Source organism: Plecotus auritus (genome assembly GCF_963455305.1).
Source record: "Plecotus auritus genome assembly, chromosome: 1".
NCBI classification, from domain to species: domain Eukaryota; kingdom Metazoa; phylum Chordata; class Mammalia; order Chiroptera; family Vespertilionidae; genus Plecotus; species Plecotus auritus.
The window spans coordinates 175,226,103-175,245,833 of NC_137770.1; the positions used below are offsets into that span (position 1 = coordinate 175,226,103).

The 19,731-nt window shown below is 37.0% G+C and overlaps 1 protein-coding gene across 3 annotated transcripts in view; it reads left to right on the top strand.

Annotated features, from left to right (window-relative positions):
- Positions 1–19,731, top strand: part of SLC39A8 (solute carrier family 39 member 8) — a 78,394-nt gene that overhangs the window by 41,712 nt on the left and 16,951 nt on the right. For all 3 annotated transcript variants that reach the window (XM_080666584.1, XM_080666585.1, XM_080666586.1), the window contains exon 6: positions 334–501. In XM_080666584.1, the coding sequence (XP_080522710.1) occupies positions 334–501 (168 nt within the window). The remainder of the gene's footprint in view (positions 1–333; positions 502–19,731) is intronic.

The window sequence follows — 19,731 nt, forward strand, 5'->3', positions numbered from 1 at the left end:
TGATAAGTATAAGACACATGCTTGGTTTATATTGTAGAATTTGGAGTTCTACTAATAATTTAATGTTGAATAACAGATGTAGTCTATTCATAGTCAACAGAATAAAAAGGCATATATACTCTGACATGAGAAAATAGACACAACAGACCCTAATAAATGAGGATACATTTAAAGGTAGAGATCTTAAAAATCTAAAAAGGTTAGGGTACACACAGAATAGACATAACAATGCTCTCTTGTGGATAAAAAGCACTGACCTTTATTTTCTTGTTTATATGAGTCATCCTTTTTTTTCTTATAACCCCTTTTTACTTTTTTAATTTTTCCATGTAGAATGATCATGCCCACTTTAGAAATGATGACTTTGGCCCTTCTCCAGAAAAAAATCATCAACCTAAAACATTACCTGCCATCAATGGTGTGACATGCTATGCGAACCCTGCTGTCACAGAGCCTAATGGACACATCCATTTTGATAATGTCAGTGTGGTATCTCTACAGGTATGGTAATTCCATTTTCTTTTTACTCACTGATCCTTTACACGATGTGATGATTGTTGTGATACAGCCATGTCAGTATTTTGTACATTTAAATGGGTCAGACTTACTCCTGTATATGTGGGACAAGTAAAAGGTATTTTCCCCTTTCCCTCCCTATGTTTACTCTAAGCAAGTAAATTAAGCAAGACATTGTGGGTTACTGTACCTGAGGCTTCACTATTCTCTAAGATTGTTTAACTATGCAAAAATCACTTAGATTTATACAATGATATGTAGCAACATGAATCAAAGCATTTCTCTTATTTTGCAATTCTTTCTGTATCTGAAACCAAATAATCCCTTTGAGAGATTTTGAAACTCTAAGAAGAAAGAAGATGTGTAAACTATTAAAATTATTTTCAGTAATTAAATTGACTTAGAATTTGTATTCCTATCTTCTAAATAACGTCAATAGGTATCATTGCTTGAACAAATATTATATGCCAGGTTGCATGCTAGGCACTTAAATATATTTTATCTCATTTACTTTCTATAATACCTATTCAAAATAGGGTTTGTTTTCTTTATATTAGGAATATTTCAGTTTCAAGTGATGGGAATCAAATTCTAATTATGTATGCCAAAAGGAGAAATTATTGGAAAGATAGTGGGATGTCTAATGGAATAGCCCAACTATAGGAAAAGCAAGAACCTAGGGACCATGAGAACCATCAGAACCCCCTCTTCTTCTCCTCTTTGCATGCTCTTCTTCATTATGTACCAACTCCTAAATAAGTGTGAAACGCAGACACTAGCAACTCCTGAGATTGATGCCTTATAATTTCAGCTACAAAAGGAAATTGACCTGATTCTTTCAGTCTTAAATACAGAATTCCTGGCAAGGGTCTTCTTGATCCATTTGAATTAGATGTCTACTTCTAGACTAATCCAAGTGCTTAGAGAGTTGAGACCCTTATATGGTCCCCAGGGAATATGGATGCTGTAGAGGAGTGAGTATTAAAAAGGATGCTGGGGTGATAGTGTCATTGGTGTCCACAACAATTCTCATTCGACAGACTAAGAAAGTGGAGCTCTAGATGTTAAATAACCTCTCCAGAGTCATTCAGCTTGTAAATGACAGATTCACAAGCTACAAAGTTAAAAGCAATACAAAAAATCACAATTAAAAAATATAAAAGATCAAAAGGAAAGCCAGCCAAGGGAGAAAAAGGTAGAGAAAAGATATCTGAAAAGGTCATTATGGAAAATGACCTGAATTTCCTTCTGGAAAGAAAACATGGTTAGTCATATACTCCTCCAACTGCTTAAGGAAAATCTCAAGTGCATTTGAAGAGGCAGTTTGTGTTTGCACTAAGCTGAGAGAGAAAATAATTTCATTCAATGTAATGAAGGATGCTTTCAGCCAAGATATTGCAAAGAATATGGAAATGTTTAAATAGATGATTTCTTATAATAATCACAACTAACATTTATTAAGTGCTCAAGGACCACACCTGAATTTTAGGTGAATGATATCATTTGATCTTCATAATAGCCAAGGAGACAAGTAGTGTTATAATTAGGAGACTATAACAAATGCAAGGACACACAGATCCTAAATGGCCAAGTTTGGATTAGGACTGAGGTCCTCTGATGTTGCAGGCTGTACTCTTACATACCATGCCGAATTGTATTCCTCATGTCACTGCTCTACTGGAATCAAGATGACATTGACTCTTAACTTAATAAATATTAATTTTTTGTAGGGGAAAGAAAATAATTTGGCCCCAGAGAATTGCTGTCTAAGGCCAAAAAAATTGAATTGTTCAAGAGTTTGATTTGAATTTTTTTACCTTTTTTAAAAAAAATTCCTCCCCCCCCCTTCCCAATTTTATTTTGTATTGGTTTCAGGTCTATTGCTTATGTGTTAGACAATCATATACTTTATGTAGTGTTCCCTTGATATTTTCAGTATGATTTTAGTTTTAAGTTTCAGGGCTCCTGGTTTATAATTCACTATGGCCAGAAGACATGTTTGCAGTAAATGTGACAAAGTTTGGGTCCTAGACATGATGCTGTTTTACATAGTTTAGGAATGTCAATCAAAAGGCCATTCTTATTCTACTTCTGTTTGTAGTGCTAGTTTACAGGCTTTCATTTATTGATTCAATAAACATTTATTGATAGCTTCTTACTATCCTAGGCATTGGGGGTTCAGAAGTGAACAAATTCTTGTGGAGCTTATAGGCTACTCAGCTGAAAAAAAAATAGTGCAAAACAAGAATATATCAGTTAGCAATAAATAATTGGATGAAAACAAAACTTGGTGATGGGGGAGCTTGTTTGACTGCCTGATCAAGAAAGGTCTCGAGTCCAGTCAGTGTGGCTCAGTGCTAGAGCATCGACCTATGAACCTGGCAATCAGTTCTATACCCATCAGGGCATGTGCCCAGGTTGCAGGTTTGATTCCCAGTGTAGGGCATGCAGGAGGCAGCAAATCAATGATTCTCTCTCATTATTGATGTTTCTCCCTCTCCCTTCCTCTCTGAAATCAATAAAAACATATTAAAAAAGAAAGAAAGGACCCTTAAGAGGTCACGGAAAACTGGATAATGAAAAAGAGCCAGCCATGTAAATATATGGGAAAAGAATGTTCTAAAAGTTTTGAGAATAATCAAACAGGTCACATATGAGGAATCTGGAAGCTACATTGTACTTCCTGACATCAATGCGAGAGGCCAGTGACACAATTTCTTTAATATTCTGAATAGAAACAACTGTGGAATTGTATACATAGGTAAACTAACAATCTAGTGAGAAGGTGGAATGAAGCTTGGGTTCTGGAAATATACTTCCAGGAATAAGAAGTCAAACTGAAGGCAGAGAAGGTGGGTACCAGAATGACGACCATGTACCAGGCCCTGAGATGAGCCATATAAATAGTCCTGACACTAATTTCCTATGGGGATTATTTTGCGGCCATTTTGGTTGAAGATATAGTCTTAAATGAAGAGAGATTTAAACAAATTGAGCAAAATACAATTATTTTCCGTTTTCTCATTATATTGCATTAAAAAATTCAAAAGACTAGAAATTAAGAAATACCACAAGGGTCTAAATATAACTTTAAGAGACAGTAGGGATTGAGCTATAAGTGATTTTAATAAAAAAATTAAAACATTTTTTTAAATACTTTTGCTTATATAAATAATTTAACCCAGGTGACCCCATTACAATGATCAAACATGGGATGTAAAATTTATGGATCATTTCTGAGTCCACCTATTGCCTTAATATTTTCGTTGATGATTCCTGTAGCTACTGCTTCCACACAAGGAAGATTTTTCCAAATTGCAAAGAGTAAGAACCTATTTAAGAGTGAGTTATGAAAAGTCATTTAATTTGACATTACTATCAATGGAACACAAGTTGTGTGACTAGATGACATCAGCACGATTCATGATTTTGCTAGAGTGTAGGAAGAACAACGAATTGTTACAGAATAATTAAAATGCATGACTTAGGGATGTCTCTGTTGAGATTCACCCGGACAATTCTGGTCCATCACAGAATACTCAGATGTGCAATAATATTGATGTTTAGTTGCTTGTGGAATTTTGTTTATATCTGGTCATATAAAAATTATTGCTTTACACAAAGTTTTAAAAACTGTATTGCCATAGAAGCATATTTATCACACTAGGAGGGTAGAAGATATTTTACTTAACAGTTTGTTAGCTTGATTGTAATGTCTAAATATTTATACCAATGATGTGGAACTTCCTTAGTACCCTTGCTCCAGACCCAGTGCATATGAGGCTCTGCAGTCCCTGTGGGATATGGTGCTCACACACAGGAACATGTGCATTTTCAGGAAAAGTGGGGGTAATAGGGGGTCATAAAAAGGCAGTTATGAGGGAAGAAGGGAGCACAGGATTCCATTTCTCCAGTTCCTCAGTTATTGCCACTAGGTAATATTTCACATCTCACCCTGCGACACTTGCTGCTTTGTCCTTTTCTCTCTAGTTACTGTATAATCTTGTGGAGAAGTCATTTAAGCATCTGTGCAGCCAGGTGTGTTTTTCCCGGAATCTACAGCTTTGGAAGGACTGTGTTTACTAGTTGTTTAAAAAAACATTTTTTTCAATTGCAGTTGACATTCAATATTATTTTGTATTAGTTTCAGGTGTTCAGCATAGTGGTTACAGTTACATACTTTATAAAGTCCCTTGATATTTCAAGTACCCACCTGGCACCAAACATAGTTATTACAATATATTTTTTTAATATATATTTCATTGATTTGTTTACAGAGAGGAAGAGAGAGGGATAGAGAGTTAGAAACATCAATGAGAGAGAAACATCGATCAGCTGCCTCCTGCACACCCCCTACTGGGAATGTGCCCGCAACCAAGGTACATGCCCTTGACTGAAATCAAACCTGGGATCCTTCAGTCTGCAGGCCGATGCTCTATCCACTGAGCCAAACCAGTTAGGGCAGTTATTACAATATTATTGACTATATTTCCTGTGCTGTACTTTACAACCCTGACTATTTTCTAATTACCAATCTGTACTTCTTAATCCCTTCTCCTTTTTCACCAAGCTCCCCAACTGTATCTATGAGTCTGCTTCTATTTTGTTTGTTCATTAATTTTGTTCTTTATATTGCACATATAAGTATTTATCAATTGTGGATTCCTTAGGAATGCCAGGTATTTTGGAAAGTGTTAGCTCTTCAAGGCCACTAGAGGGCCCATCTAAGCGCATTTCTTCTGGACTGTAATCAGTTTCATTTTCTAAATGAAAACTTCTTGTGCTTTCATTTAAGAATAGATGCTAATAAATATAAAGTGACAAGAACCACCTATTTTCCCTTATAGAAGAAAATTAATATCAATTTTTAGAAATTGACTATTGTAAATTTTATGTTTAAAATTGAGGTGCAATGAAGAGGACTCTAGCTGCAAAGTAAGGTGATGTTCGGAGGACATACTTTGTCAATACTGGCAGGAAATGATACTGTACAAATATAAAGATAACCTATTTGATGCCCTTGGGTCTCTATGAGAATATAACAGATTTTAAAAACACTCAATTCATTCATCAAATATTAACTGAGTACCTAATGTGTACTTGGTGCTATTCTAAGAACTGGGAATGCATTAATGGAACAGAAAAAACTTTCCGCCCTTTCATAATATAACTGAAATGTCACATAATATTATACTGAAAGTGGAAAGCACTTTTTTTTTAAAGTATCAGTTACAAAAACTGATTAGACACCCTGGGTATATGTGTGAGGCTTGCTTATGAGTCTTCTTTCCTGGGTGGGTGCTTTTCTTTTATTCTTGCCTGGAGATGGGAAGGACTGTAGATGTTCATGACTGCCCATGTGGGGATGAAGTGGGGGAGGAGAAGAGGTCCGGAATGCGGTGAATATCTGATTTAAGGACTTTACTTCACTCCAAGCTTCTTTTGTGCTTTCTGTTCTGAATTTACCCAAAGGATAAATCTCTAGTTATTTGGGGTGGCTGCCTTGCTGCATTGGCTTGGGAGCAGGATCTGGGGTTCTAATTGCTTCCTAAATGAACTTACAACTAATTCCCTTATTTTTAGTTTCACTCTTTACCTGCCATGTTCAGAGGTACTTGGCGCCTTCAGTCCCTCAATGTGTCTGAGGTTCTGGGCCTGGCTTCATTTTGGTTTTTGTTGAATTTTCTTCTCTGTGAGATCAGTTAGAACTCACCTTCCTCTTTTTGGCTCCAGTGCTATCATGTCATCTTTCATTCTTTCTGTCCCTGTGACTTTATGGCTTTCTTATTCTTTTATTTCAGGGAGTCTCAGGAGGGACTAGAGAAAAATATGTATGTCCAGTTTGCCATATTTCACCAAAAACCTATTTTCTATTTTAAATCACATAGATTTTTGTTGTTGTTAATCCTCACCTGAGGATATTTTTCCACTGATTTTTAGAGAGAGTGGAAGGGAGGGGGGAATACAGAGAGAGAGAGAGAGAAGTATAGATATGAGAGAGACACTGACTGGATGCCTCCCGCATGCACCCCAACCAAGGCCAGGGATCGAGCCTGCAACTGAGTGTGCTCTTGATAGAGTTGAACTCAGGACCCTTCAGTCCATGGGCCGACGCTTTATCCACTGAGCCCAACTGGCTAGGGCCACATAGATTGTTCATGTCAAAAGATTTAAAAACAGAAATCAGTTACTTTTCTGTCTGTGCTTATATTAACAACTAGTTAGAAGTGAAAACAATATAGGTAATAAAATTATGTAAGAAGTGGTTTTCATTGCCTGCTGCTTACAGAAAAGCTGGTTTAATTAGAGGGGGATGAGTCCCGCCTAGACAACCAGGAGAAGGAATTCTGGGTGCGCTTGGTTAGTGGTGAAATTAGCTCTCACCAGATCCATCTCTGTGCCTTGTTGCCTGCACCAGGCCATTTTATCTGGCGGTAGTCTATGTGTTGCGAAAGTCATAAAAATTGGTGCCTGACCCCACTTGAATTAGCCCACACTTCACTGATATTAACAGCACTTTTATTGATCATTAGTGACTACCTCTTCATATTTTCAAGAATAATTTTTCTAAAAAAATTTTTTTTCATTACTCCCTAAAATTCTCACTTCTCCTTTTCCTCCTCTAGTGGAGAGACTGGGATCATTACTTGGACTTTGCGTGTCATCTCATCTGTTACTTCCTGGAAAAGTGCTGTCTCCTTATCTGTTCTCTACCTTCCCTTTTGTGTCAGAACTTGCATCCTTCCTCTTTTTAAGGCCAGTTCTTCCCAATGTGCTCATCTTCCTGTTGTCATTTACCTTTCCTGAATCTCTCCTTCTCCCCATGTCTGCAAACATGCTCTCATCTTTTCTACCTTACTCTCTCTCTCTTTTTTTTTTTTCTTGACTCTGTTACTGTCCAAGATTTCTCAAACTTTCTACTTCCTTACGCTGGTCACTGTTCAACTTCTTGGAAGACCAGCTAATCCTGAAATGACTATGTGTCAAACATTGTCTTCATTGCTTTACGTTATTAACTCATTGACGCCTAACTAACAACCCTCCGAGGTAAGTACAACTGTTAAAGACATGGGAACTGATGTATAGAGAAACTAAGTAACTGAGCCAGGGTCACACAGGCACCGAGTTAAGATTTAAACTCGGTCATCCTGGTTCCAAGGTCCATGTGGTTAACCATTACCCTGCAATGCACTGCCTGCTATTTCCACCTGCTGAGCAGTCTTTACATGCCCCCTCCTCTTCATCATATCCTCAAATATCAAATTGTGTACATTAAAAAAAAAATCTACCTATTCTCTGAAATTTCTATTTTGAATGATAACCAGTGATTTTCCTAGGCAGCATGCTATAATCTTAACATTCATCTCCCCCCAGCCTCCCCCCCCCCACCCCAGATATTCCTGTAGATACTTGAGTGTCTATTATTGACTAAATACTATTGACTATAAAGGCAGATTTTTCACTGAAAGCCATTCCCTACCTTTTGGAATTGCTCATTAGTTAGTCGTTTTTTGTGATGTAGTACTATCCTTCTGCTGCTATTTTAGCTTTTGAATCTCTCTCTCTCTCTTACTTATTATTATTATTATTTTTTTTGCAGACCCAGTAGGTTTAGAGGAGAAAGCAAGGGGTTCGCACTTTGCATTTTAGCAATAAAACGTTTGTTGTGTGACTTGTGGAAAATTAAAATCTGTGCACCTTTGTTTGCTCATCTGTTAAATAATAAGGAAACATCTTTAAATTAATGATTTTTTCTGTGAAAATTAAATAATTTATTATGGGTCAACTTTGTAACAATGTGTCTGATACATTGTATGCGTATGATAACTATACATTTCTCTTCTTCTGTTCACCAACTTTTTTCTTCTCTTTTCTTACTTTTTAATCATAGTAATTCATCAAATCCTGTCACTAACTTGCATTACTCTGGGAATAACTTCTAAATCTATATACTTAATTACTTACAGATCATCATTTAGAAGAGGACTTTTTGTACTAAATCATAAAGGCTTTGACTCTATTTGTATTTTTCTTCTGGAACAGAAAAACACAAACAGAGGATAAGACATACAGAAGAATTTCATGCATTCTCATCTCTATTATTTATCTTTTTTTACAATTTGAGTACTTTTCCTAGGTTTGATGTTTAAAACGTGAAGGCCATTTGGTAATAAAGATAACCTTCTGAATGTAAATGCTTGCAGGCCTGCCATTGACCTCTGTCAGACAGTCTAAGAGAACTTGAAACATTTACTCCCACTTAATGGAATAAAACTTTAAAGTCCAATTTAACCTGCCATTTGAATGATATCATCAGTTTTCGCCCCACAGATTCTCTATCAGAGTTGTTCAGCTGTGCACTCCGTCACACTCATACATTTGGTGCGTTTGAAAGGGCATTAAAATAATGACACTTTCATTATGTATGAAAGTTATGTGATTGTCATATTATTGAAATAATTGGAGTGCATAAAATCTCTTAAAATTGAATTAAGGGTTGTAGTTTATGCTGTTAATTTTTAAATCTGGATATAAAATTTTATATAGATTAATTACAAAGATGAAAAATTTAGTGATACAAGGGTAAAAAATTGTAATTTTTTAAAAGATGAGACAGAGCACTAGTGAGTAAAATCACACTGCTAGAGATAGTATTGCGATCTAAATTAAATCAGAACTCAAATGGAAAGGTTTGAAGTAGTCAGAGCAACTTGCTAAAAAGGGAATCAGTCATTAAGAACTACTTCTGTTTTCTCAGATAGAATCATGTGCCAGGCATGTAAATTTGGCAAAAGTATTATTGATAGGCTAAGTGAGGAGGGACTTGGGGCCATCTCTTGTAACTTCTTTAATTAGCCAATCACTTGGCCAGCTAGGACATTTCTGATCTCACACAGGGAGGTTGGTTGCTTCACCATTGACAAGGAAATTTTATAAAGAAAGAATGTTTTTACTACCAACTACTAGGCTAGCTGGGAGAATAAGATAATGTATATAAAAGTGCTTTGAAAGGTACGTAAATCTGTACTATTTAATCTATTAAGGGTTGCTTAAGGGACTGCTAGGATATCTAAGTGAAAAGGGAACATTTTAGTTAATTGTCTGATCAACATTTAAATGGTTAGTATTTTTGTGGAGTTTATCATTTCAATTTGTTGATATGTGCTTTCAGGTCCATGGGAATGTAATTAAAATGTTATTAAATTTGACTTCTGGCCATAACTTCTAGACTTTGAGGGATTTCTTTTCCCTCTGTATTTAGTCCTCTCCTCCACTCTAATTTCTGTTGAATGAAGGAATATTTTGAAGTAAAACTGAAAAGAAAGAAAAGCCGTTCAAAGACTTTCCAAAAGACATCCTCTCAACTCCCTAGACATTGGAGAGAAATCTTGACTAATTCCTATCCTACACGTTGCTTGCCAAAGAACCTTTAAAAATCCACTCAAAGAGTCCTACTCACAGTGGACAGAGACCTTTTGTGAATTATCAGGATAAGATACCAAAACCTTCTTGGTTTCTAACTTGATTTAAGTATTAGTATTTCTATTTCATTTCATTTATTTATTTACTTATTCATTCATCCATTCATCCATTCATTCATTTCTGGCCATTAGCAATTTTTGTAATTTTATTATGCTTTTAACGCTTTAAGTATGCATTTTTATTTTCATTTTTTGTGTTATGTCGTCTTTATTTATTTCATTTCATTTTTTTCTGATATAACACTTATTTTTATTTTTATTTTATTTTTATTTCCATCACCATTTTTCGCCTCTATGCCCTCTTCTACCTGTCTCCTGTCCCCGCAATCACCACACATTCATTTTAACTGTGTGATTTTACTACTACTTGTTTTCCATTTCCTCTGATAATGATGATTCCTTTCTTTCCAGCTTTTTGCTGTAGTAATGCTGCTATGTACCATTCTTACCCACATCTCATTGTGTCTGTGTATGAGAGCTTGTCTAGGGCTGAGGTGGGTGCTGAAGGCAGTTCGAGTAAACCATTTTTTGTGTGTGAAAATTTCCTGTACATTGTAGTCTGTTAAGCATTTCTGGTTCCCAGGGTACTATTTGTCAGTAGCAGCGCTACAGTCATTAATGACAACCGAAAAATAGTCACCATTACCTTCACACTTCTAAATGCCCTAGGGTGGCATTTAGGTAGTTTCAGATTCAGAACCATTGATCTTTTCTCAACTGGGTTGTTGTGAGACAAGTAAGCCCCATAGAAGACAATTTGTGACTATTTTCTCTTTCCTTGTAAGGATGGCACAAAATGCTTAGTGCATTCTACATGTACAAAAGATAAATTAATTTACTATGTACAATGGATACCTTAAGGCATTAAACTTAATTGTCCTGCAGAATCTCTGTGAGAAAGGTTGGGCTACAGAGCGAGGCCTGTAAGAAATGAGTCGAGTCTGCACATATGTGCTTTTACTGAACGACAACAAATTGCTCTCCACCTGCTATGTTTAGTCACACTTTCATCAACAGCAGAAGAGAATTCACATTTTCTCTACATCTTGGGCAATACTTGAAAATTTCAGACTTTCAAAAATTTATTGCCAATTTAATGAGTTTGAAATGGTATCTTTTTGTGATTTGTCTTTGCATATTTCTGATTACTAGCAAACTTTAACATCTCTTTATGTGCTTAATGGTCAAAAGTTTACTTTTGTGTTTCCTGTTCACCTATTTCACATGTTTTTAGTTGTCTTTTTTACTTGATTTGTGTTAAAGAAACATTCGTTAAAATGGTAAGGCAGACTTTCACCAAGACTGTAACAATATGGGTTGACACTATAGAAGACAGAGATTGGGCTCCATCAGAATACAGCAATGACTGTTGAGGATTTATAGCTAATAGGCGAGTGAGGAGGTCAGTGGATAGAAAATTACTAAGCGGAGACATCAAGGCCAGGGAGGACTCTTCCTAAATCAACTTAATAGGATTATTGCTGCAGGCAGGCCAGGATGGTCAGATATCAAGTATAAGGAGATTCTTGTTAAGCTGCCTTAGCAGGATTCTTGCTATAACTGGACTCTGCAAAGATGGACAGAGACCTAGTGGAGAAGAGGGCTCAGAGGAGCCTGACTGAAGTCCAATCAAGGAGTGCCTTAGTCATTGGAAAGAGTTTTTCATATACTCTAGATGTGAATCTTTACTTATTAAATGGATTAAAATATGTTCTTGGAGTCTGTGACTTCTCTTTTCACATAGTTTATAATATATATATTTTAAAAGTTTTAATTTTGACATAGGCAGCATATTAGTACTTTTCTTCTCTACTCTCTGAGAGCTGTTTAAGAAATCTTTCCTTTGCCAAAGTAAAGATAATATTCTTCCATTAAAAAAAAAATTAAAGTTTAATTTCCCAAGTGGAATTTTATTTTGTACTAGAGGCTTGGTGCACAAATTCGTGCATGGGTGGGGTCCCTTGGGGTGGCCTGTGGAGATCGGGCCCCAGCTCACACACCACAGCCCTGCCTGGCACCCCGCCTTGGCTGGAGTGGCCCCCTCACCTGCTCTACCATCCCTCCTGCGGGGCGATTGATTGGGGATGGGGGGGGGTGCTGCCCGGCTCCCTCAGTGCCTGGGAGCCAGGTGGCCGTCCCGCTCCCCACCACTGCCGCTGGTCACTGTCTGCGGGGTGATTGGCGGGGCAATCGGGCCCTTGCTTGCACCCACCTTGGCCTGGTGCCGCCCACTCACCTGCTCCACCATCCCACCACGGTCCCGCTCTTATTGGGGCCCATCGGGGCCAGCAGCACCTCCACTGCCACCTGCTGCCAGCACTGTGTCTCTGACACCTGCCATGTTCTACGCTGCCCCCTGGTGGTCATTGCACATCATAGCAAGCGGTCGAACTCCTGGTTAAACGACCACCCAAGGGAACAATTTCTATATTAGGCTTTTATTATATAGGATACAATATAAAAAGGAGATCCAGGTGTTTTTTTTTTTTTTTTCTGTATCGATAAGCAGTTATCCCAGTTCTTTTATTTGATGGGCCATATATCAAGTTTCTATATATCCATGTGTCTACATTAGGACTTTTTAAAAAATATATTTTTATTGATTTCAGAGAGGAAAGAGAGAGAGAGATAGAAACATCAATGATGACAGAGAGTCATTGATTGGCTGCCTCCTGCACGCCCCCTACGGGGAAGTGAGCCACAACCAAGGCATGTACCCTTGACCAGAATCAAACCCAGGACCCTTCAGCCTGCAGGCTGATGCTCTATCCACTGAGCCAAACTGGCTAGGGCTGCATGAGAGCTTTTTATTCTCTTCTTGCCCTATACCACAAAAATTCTTGTTCTAGACAACACTGCCTTCATTATCCTTTTAGTTAGCATTGAGCTCCTAAGACTAGGTTCCTAACTTTTTTTTTAATTGAAAATTTGTCTTTGTTTTTTCATATCTGTTTAATTTTGGGGACTTTTATTGAAATTATATTGAACTTACAGATCAATTGAGAGACAACTGACATGTTTATAATATTTTAGATTTTCTTTGTTTTGTAATTTCCCATGTAAATTGTTCTGTTGGATTTATTCCTAATTACTTTGTAGCTTTGCAGGTATTCTAAATTATATATATATTTTTCCTACTATATTTTCTAATTAGTTATTACTGATACGTAGGAGTGCACACATTTTAATATAATGATTTTGTATCCTGTGGTATCGCCAAACTCTCCTACTATTTCTTGTGTTTTATTTGCTTAGTCTTTTGGATTTTCTATATAGACATCAAAGGACAAATCAACACACTTCTTCTCCTTCTCCAGTTGTTATAAGTCTTATTTTTCCTGTCTCATTAAATTGACAAGGGCTTATGAAATAATACTGAGTAGGAGTAGTGATAGCTGGCAATTTGTCTTATTTCTGACTTTGATGGGAATGCTTCTAAGTTCAGTAGGTTGCTTGCTTCAATTGTCTTTTTTTTTTAAAAAAAAAAATTAATACCCTTAATTAGATTAAGAAAGTTCCGTCATTATTCAGAATTTACTAAGTGTTTTTCTCAGTTTTAAATTTTATTAGAAATGTTTTATATACTATTACCAAGTATGGATAATCTATACCGAGTTAATTTGTCTACTTTCAGAATTGGGAGTCTTAGAGCAGAGTGAAAGACGAAATAAATAAATAAGTACATGTTCTCATAAAAATTGCATCATTTCTGAATGACAGTGTTATTTATTAGGTGTGCTAATTGGTTAGTAACATGAAAATTAGAGCGACTTTGCTTTGACAAAAGAACTTGAGAAATAGGTCTTAGTTTAAATTCTGACTCTGAGGACTAATCAGGTAACTTCACTTTCCTAAAACTCTTTTTTTTTTTTTTGTATTTGTAAATTGGCAAAAATGTATAGCAGTCAGAATTATTACTAGGATTAAATAAATTCTTTCAAAAGTAATGAACAAGCATAGGTATGCAGTAAATAGTAAATTAAATCTTATTCTTACTTCCACCACACTACCGAGCATCACCATGGTACTGAGAAGCAGTGGGGATCAAGTGAGAGTAACAGTGGCCAACATTGTTTGGACACAAAGCCACAAAGTTCCTTATTTCAGTGGCAGCACATTGAGGAGCTCATGGAAGAGTCAGGGGCTAATACCACGCTGTGGGATTGTATGTCAGGTTTATAAGCACATGCCAACTAGAAGGAGGGAAGCATTTTATGCAGTGGGTTTTCTATGAAGATATAGTGGGGAATATTTTGAAGATTCAAAAATAGATGGATTACGCAGACAATAGTGCAGTGAAGGCTTAGGGAGGGGGCAGGAATAGGGTGAAGGGAGTCAATGGGGGAAAAGGGGGACATCTGTAATACTTTCAACAATAATGATATATTAAAAAAATAGATGGATTACTTCAGCGCAGTAGCAATTTATAGTAAAGAGTTATATTGAAGGTTTCCAGACTAGATGAGAACAGGGCTTTCATGGCAGTCTGCAGAGAACAAAACCAAATAGAAGGTTTGAATACAGGATATGAAGGCCGTTGGACTGAATTTTTATATTGATTTGCTTTCCCTTCGGAACAAATTTCCCAGTGTCAGTTCATTAGAAGAGATTTTTGGAGACCAAGTCCCATGCAATGCCATCTTCAGGATCATTAGAGAGGAAAAGCAGAAGAAAACGACCAGGGAATGGGGTAGGATGGGGTGGTGCCATGTTTCGAGCTGTGAATAGAAGAAACCCCGAGGAGCCTAGTACAGAGTGGACTTTCCTTGATTGGATGTCTTTGTTCACATTGCCCCCACACAGAGGAATGAATGAGAATGATAGATCAGCTTATTAGAAAGGCAGATGTCTCAGCCCTAAGCCCAGGCCCATACTTTCAGGGTGGAAAGGTTGACCTTAGCAGCCTGGAGCCCATGAATTTGAGCACTGCTCTGCACAGATGTGAGGCACAGAGAGCAATAGTCCATCTGGGCAGAGTCCCACACTACTGCAGACAGGGAGAATGTCCTGCCTGCAAACCTGGGAGGGTTCAGGGAGCCAGGCGGTCATATATGGAAGGGGCTGGCTCCTGAGTACAAAGTTCCAGAAACATAATTTTGTGCTACACCACCGGGAAGGCTGTCTCTGCGCAGATTTTCTTTTCTCTGGTCTCTGAACCATACTTAGTGCCAGGTACAGGAACCCATTTATATGCATGTCAGATTTCTATTATCTGTCACTTCTGAATAATTAAGAGCCATGATAGTCATGGTGATAGTTGGTGTTGTGATGGTGATGGTACCTGTCATGTGCAGGGAATGTACTCAGTCCTTGTCAATATTATTCATGTTCAACCTTGATTGTAGCTGTGATTATCTCCATTTCACAGATGAGGAAAGTGAGATGTTAGGATTTACTTAAACTTAGATCAATCCACTCAAAGTTGTTTTATTTTTAAATAAAGCTAAGTTGCTTCCTGATTTGTATGCTTCTCATCAATTCATATGGCAACTTTGAATGAAATCCAAACATAGATTTTTTTTTGTGAGAAAAAATTCTTATCTACTTGACAGGCATCAACCAAGTACTTGGTATTCCTTAAAGGTACTTACAGGAAGGTAAAAGTAGTATAGTTCATGTGAAGAATACCTCTAGTGGAGGTAGGCACAGTTGCTGGGTTGAGAAAGATGTGGCACACTCTAGGGTTGGGAAGAGATGTCAGTGAAGTGGACATGGATGCTCTCCTGGGAAGATGACACCTGTGCCCATCTTGAAGGATTGCTGGGTAAGTGGGACTGGATGAATGGTGACTAGGTGCAGAGGATATTTCTAATTATTATTTATAAACATTGGGCCTTTTCTAATTTTGAAAAATTTTGGGACGTTTCCCTGTAGAGCACTGGTTCTTCAACACTCCCCTTAGGAAGTTGTTTGATAAAGCTCATTGGCTTTTGCAACAGAATATACAGGCCCATCAATTTTTGTATACAATTTAAAGGGATGCACGAACCCACTGAAGCACCTCTACGGTCTCCCAGCTAATGCTCTCTGATGTAGAGAGCGTTCTGGAGAAAGAAAATAAATGCCCAGGGGCAAGAGTAGAGAGCACTGCAATAGGTGACTTACCAGTATTATTATGTTTAATTCCTACAGCAGCCTGTGGCGTAGGCATTAAATCTATTTACAGACGAGTAAATTAAGACTCCATTAGGTTGAGCAACTCACTCGACTCCACACAGATAATAAATGGCAAAGCTATGATGAGATCCCTTCTGGGGTCTTGAGTTCCAAGCCCATGTTCCTTCCTGTACAGAACCCTCGCTCCCTAATGGGAACATTGCTCTAATCAGTTCTGATTTCTAACAATTACATTACAGATGAATTTTTGAAATGTAATTTGTACTGAGTTGAGGATTGCCTACATAATGAGACCTTGTTAATTTTGACTCTACTAATCAGTCATAACTGATAAATTTACAATTTTTTTATATTTTGCTTAGAGGCCATAGAGTATCTTGGCAGCATCTATAAAATTTGCTTTTGAAGCAAATTGTGGTAAGATATGCCTAAAGTTTTGAAGTCTTCTAAAGAAACACCAAGTTGCTATTATATAATTGAGATGCTGCATTAATCTTATCTATGGACTGTGGCAGGTTTTCTTAAGGACCTTTACCATAGCCCGAGCTGGCTGTGGGAGCCCTTTGTTAGTGTGAGTTAGGAAAAGCAATAACAGAGTATTTATCTAAACTTGTTCTATGCTAAATTGCTTTCACTAATCAAGCAGGACTTATCTCTATTTAGAAGAATTAGTGAGATTTTACTCAATTAGGTTTGATGTCAAGTTAATTTCCCCCCATTAATGTAATGAAGAATTTTTGTGTTGCTCTGTCGTGCATGCTGATGGATGGGGGGTCGGGGGAAGGATAATGAACGCCTACATATTTTTCTTTGATAAATGAGGAAAAATTTAAGAGGTTCAAGCAAATTATTTCGGGCATCAGAAAGAGTTGTTTAACTCTATTGTGTAGAAAGCCCAGTTGCAAATCAGCATAAGCAATAGTGAAATTTAAATACATTTTCTATTGTTGGTGTGTCTTTAACATCAGTTTTTTTTCAAAGTTTTTCCTTTAAGGTTGCATTGTAAAAGATGACTATGTCATAAAGATTGGACTTGCCAAAATAAGCCTTTTTATTTTGATCTCTGTCATTTGCTCATTTCAAAGTATTTATATGGTGCTATATTTTTTACATGCTACATCTTGCAGCTTTGGGATACTGGATCAAGGCCTGGTGAGTAATTTTTACTCAGTGTATTGCATGATGGAACATTGGCCAAAGGATGAAGTGTTTTATTATAATAAATGAATCGTATGTCCCCAAGAGAAGCCCTGGAGGAGACAGAATTTATAATATATTCTATTATTCCATGTTCTATTTATTCTGTACATTTCAAAATAAGGATCCTAAATTAGAAAGATCACAAAGCTAAAGAATCTGGCAAATGAAGTATGGTCTTGCCAAATGTTTTTTTTGAGTTTCACATTACTGTACTATATATTAGAGTTTTAACTGATTGACATACACACACACAGACACAAACCCTTATAGCTATTCAACTGTCTCTATATTCATGTCTATTCAGCTTTATGTCTGAGGCAAATGCCCAGATAAAATATATCACTTTTATAATTATTAACACGTTACTGATAATCTTAGTGAATAAAAAAAGTAGTTGAAGGTGTTTGAAGGCCAAATTAATTGCTCACCCTTAGTAGATGTACTATCAGGTTAGAGTCAGGTCCTTGATTGCATGGTGAAATTGGATTTTACTATCTGCCTCCTCTCTAGATAGGGGATTTCAGGTCCTTTCTGAGGATCTCAACCTAATTAAGTTGATGACACTTCATTTATTTTAATTAACTGGTGAATTTTTCCTGTCTCAACTTTGTTCACCATGCTAATCAGTGGCCCAATTTATTTAAATGTATTGTAAGTTTTGAATTCTTACCAGAAAAGAGAGAGCCCAATGTGTGAGCCCAATTATTTTTAAAGTGGTGGGATATTATTATTGTACTTTTTTTCTGTTATCAGCTATCAGAGCATTAAAAGTAAAAAAAGAACAAATTTCATTTTATTGAATTTCTACTTAGTAATATCAAGTTGCTTAATGAACATGACTTTATTAAACCTTTATTGCAATGCAGTGAAGGTGTATTAAAGTAAAAAAAAATTCAATAGCTGAGAAGGCACCAATAAAGATTCAATAAACCATGCAGATCTCGGGTCTGATGCTTTCTAATTCATCTAATTTTATTACTAGGTTATGAAATACATATTGGAAAAACTGAAGTGAGAGATCATTGTTTTCTAGGCTGCAAAACAAGCACCCAAATCTAGAGGTTGTTTCATACTTGGAAAATAAAATTGCAAGAATTCTTTCCTGGGGAGGCACCACTTTTGCAGAAATACTTCACATTATCTTTGGATTTTTTTGCAGCTTTTGTGACTTTGACCAACATTTCAAAGTCATGCAACTTTTATAGTAAAACAGTAACGGCAATCTTAAATTGAGCCTTCATTTGTGGTAACATTTCACTTTCTGAATGACGTCTTGGTCTATAGGTTCGATCAGTGAAGCTGTATTAAAGGGCAGGAGGATGGTAGGTAGTTTTTCATCCTGTCATTCATTCACTTGTCATTTATCTTGTTCTACACCCTGGAGATATTGTGGCAAATTAGACAGAAGTTGTTTCTGCTCTCTGGAACTTTTTTCATTCCAGTGGGACACACAGTTCAACATTATAGAGTTACATAACCGTGCAGGGAATGAAAATGTGATGTGATGATGTCTGGGTGGCTACTTTAGTTTGGGGGGTTGTCAGGGACACATTTAACCTAAAATCTGAACTGGAAGAAGCAGCTATCCATGCAAAGATCAGGGAGAAGAAGGTCACTGCTGAGGGAAGGGCCAGCGCAGAGTCTCGAGGGAGAGAAAGAGTGCGGTGGGCTTTAGGATAGAAGAAGCTCAGCATAGGTTGGGCATAATGGATGCTGGTATAAAGTGACATTGGAGAAAATGGTAGATAAAACTCTTCCATGGTAGTGTTGCTGTGTTCTAACATTTAAATAGTATCAATAATCTCAAGGAATTCTCTGCTTCTAAGGTTACATTTTCTTTAGTGTTACAAACTCAGAAAGGGACGGTCAAGAAAGCAACTGTATTTTCTATCCATACTGTGGTCTGTAAACAACAGATTATATGGAATAGATTTGAAAGCTCCAAAATGGTGTTTTTTCCCTCCTCAATAGTTGGAGGGATTAATTTATTTTTTAATTTAATTTATTAGAGGTGACATCGGTTAATAAAGTTATATAAGTTTCAGGTGTACAGTTCTATAATACATCATCTGTATATTGAATTATGTGTTCACCACCCCGAGTCAAGTCTCCTTCCATCACCATTTATCCCCCTCTTTACTGTCTTCTACCATCCCCACCTCCTCTTCCCTCTGGCAATCACCATACTGTTGTCTGTGTCTATGAGTTTGTGTGTGTGTGGTTTTATTTTTATTTTCTCTTAATCCTTTCAGCTTTTTCACCGAGACCCTAACCCACTCCCCTCTGACAGCTGTCAGTTTGTTTTCTGCCTTTATGAGTCTGTTTCTGTTCTGTTAGTTCATGTTGTTCATTAGTTTTCACATATGAGTGCAATCCTATGGTACTTGTCTCTGTCTGACTGGCTTATTTCATTTAG